This window comes from Limulus polyphemus, unplaced genomic scaffold, assembly GCF_000517525.1.
Source record: "Limulus polyphemus unplaced genomic scaffold, Limulus_polyphemus-2.1.2 Scaffold7037, whole genome shotgun sequence".
Taxonomy (NCBI): Eukaryota; Metazoa; Arthropoda; class Merostomata; order Xiphosura; family Limulidae; genus Limulus; species Limulus polyphemus.
In genome coordinates this window covers 1-2,348 of record NW_013672647.1, presented here as the reverse complement: position 1 = coordinate 2,348, position 2,348 = coordinate 1, and the positions used below count along the sequence as shown (strand labels likewise).

Sequence of the window (2,348 nt, the reverse complement as noted above, 5' to 3'; positions counted from 1 at the left end):
AAACCGGATTTCGATATAGATAGCCCTTTGTGTAGCTTTGTGCTTAACTTCAAACAAATAAACCACGTGAAACGACGACTTCAGATTTACTCAGTTTCCGGCTTATACTGACGTGTCTTGGTTACGTTTAATCTTGATCCTTGCAGTACACGTATTTAATTTTTTTACTGCAAATTTAGAAACTAATTAAGAGAGGAAAAATGCAATTAAAAATAGATATACACATCGAGGAAGTAAAAAAGAATATAAATACACTTTGAGGAAGTAAAAAAGAATATAAATACACTTTGAGGAAGTAAAAAGAATATAAATACACTTTGAGGAAGTAAAAAAAATATATATACACACAACCAGAGAGCAAAGAAGAAATATATATATATATAGGGTACACACATGGTATATGCAACACATCGAATCTGACTATATCCTTGTTGTTTACCACGTGATATTTGTGATACAGGAAATCTGACTATATACTTCTAGTTTACCACTGGGGGACGGTGACTTATCAACGTACATGATGTGTCAGGCTGTCAGGAATCGACTGAAACGTTTATTATTATTATACCAGCAAAACTAGTATTCCACGTGTTCACCAATTTTCAGATCCGATTAAGACAAAACATAGTAAATTATTCATTGTTCCTCACGTTGACACATCCTTTACCTCGCAGCTTTCCAAGTATTGTGACTGCTTAAACGAACAAACAATATTCAAATAAAAGCATTTTCAGATCATTGTATCATCAAATGAGCCAAGACGGGGGGGGGGGGAAATAGACGACTAGGGTGATGTGAGAGAGAACGAATAAATCGAGAGAGGTGAAAGAAGAAAATAATATGCTGCCAGTGGACTGCGACCTATATTTAATTTATTAGTTTTAGAGAAACTAGTTCCAATGACTTGAATAACTTTTTACATCTGAATGTTTAATTTAGGTTAAATGATTTTAATCAGTCAGCAAAAGATAACCATTGTTCACTATTTTTTTTTTTCTTCAAGGTGTATTTAAGTACCAGACGTGGTTGCTGGATCATTCACCGAGTGGGACCAAATGGCATGCCTTTTGATGCTACATTCCTTAAACGATCGTGGAATACGATTTGGCGCAGTATTCCTTATAGCCTGTTGTGTTATTTATCAGAAAACTACATTAATAACCGGTTCAACCATGAGATTTATCAAATCAAACCGAAACACCGTATCTTTGGACAACATCCTATGGTCAACGATGCTTTACCCAACAGAATTTTGAGTGGAACGGTGGAACTGAAAGGAAATATTAAAGCATTCACAGAGAAAGGAGTTATTTTTGAAGAGGAAGAAGAAGAACGTGAAGCTGATGTCATCATCCTTGCTACTGGCTATAAAATCCAGTTTCCTTTTATCGACGAAAAAATTCTTTCTATTGAGAACAACAATGTGGACTTGTACAAGTATGTGATCCCCCCCAAACTAAAACATCCATCCCTAGCTTTCATTGCGCTAGCGCAGCCAGTTGGGGCTTTGTTTCCTATAGGTGAAATCCAGGCTCGCTGGTTCGCCTTGTTGATGTCAAAGAAGGCGAAGCTCCCACCTTTTGGAGATATGATGGCCGACATCAAGAAGAAGCGTGCAGACATGGCCAAGAGGTACTTTGAAAGTCCACGAAATACTATTCAGATTGACTGGATACCCTATATGGACGAGGTTTCTTCACTTATTAATGCTAAACCTAAACTATTTAATATCCTGCTAACTGACCCTGGTTTCTTCTGGCATTGTGTCTTCGGGCCTTGTCTTCCCTACCAGTATCGATTGAACGGCCCTCATCCATGGCCTGACGCCAGAAAGACCATAATGACGTACAAAGACCGTGTGCACTATGCTCTTAAGACTCGTTACTCCAGCAGAACCAAAGAAGTCGTGCAGTCTCCAGGATTCTTGAAATTGGTGACGAGTTTTCTCTTCTTGATTCTTCTGGCTTTCATACTTTCGGTTCTGTTCTAATCAAACAATGAATAAAACTGAACTAGAGAAAGAAGTTTCTATACAAGTAGTAGTTTCTATACAAGATCCAGACGATGGATAATGTATATCAAGGCGATGATTTGAGCCAATCTAATCAAACAATGAATAAAACTGAACTAGAGAAAGAAGTTTCTATACAAGTAGTAGTTTCTATACAAGATCCAGACGATGGATAACGTATATCAAGGCGATGATTTGAGCCAATCTAATCAAACAATGAATAAAACTGAACTAGAGAAAGAAGTTTCTATACAAGTAGTAGTTTCTATACAAGATCCAGACGATGGATAACGTATATCAAGGCGATGATTTGAGCAAGTTATAAAAACGTTATAAA

At 37.0% G+C, this 2,348-nt stretch overlaps 1 protein-coding gene across 1 annotated transcript in view; it reads left to right on the top strand.

Moving 5' to 3' along the window:
• LOC106474295 (dimethylaniline monooxygenase [N-oxide-forming] 5-like) overlaps positions 1 to 2,342 on the top strand; it is a 9,491-nt gene extending 7,149 nt beyond the window's left edge. The window contains exon 2 of the mRNA XM_013934982.2: positions 1,004 to 2,342. Coding sequence (XP_013790436.2) covers positions 1,004 to 1,990 — 987 coding nt within the window. The 3' untranslated portion in view covers positions 1,991 to 2,342. The remainder of the gene's footprint in view (positions 1 to 1,003) is intronic.
• Positions 2,343 to 2,348: the final 6 nt, after the last annotated feature.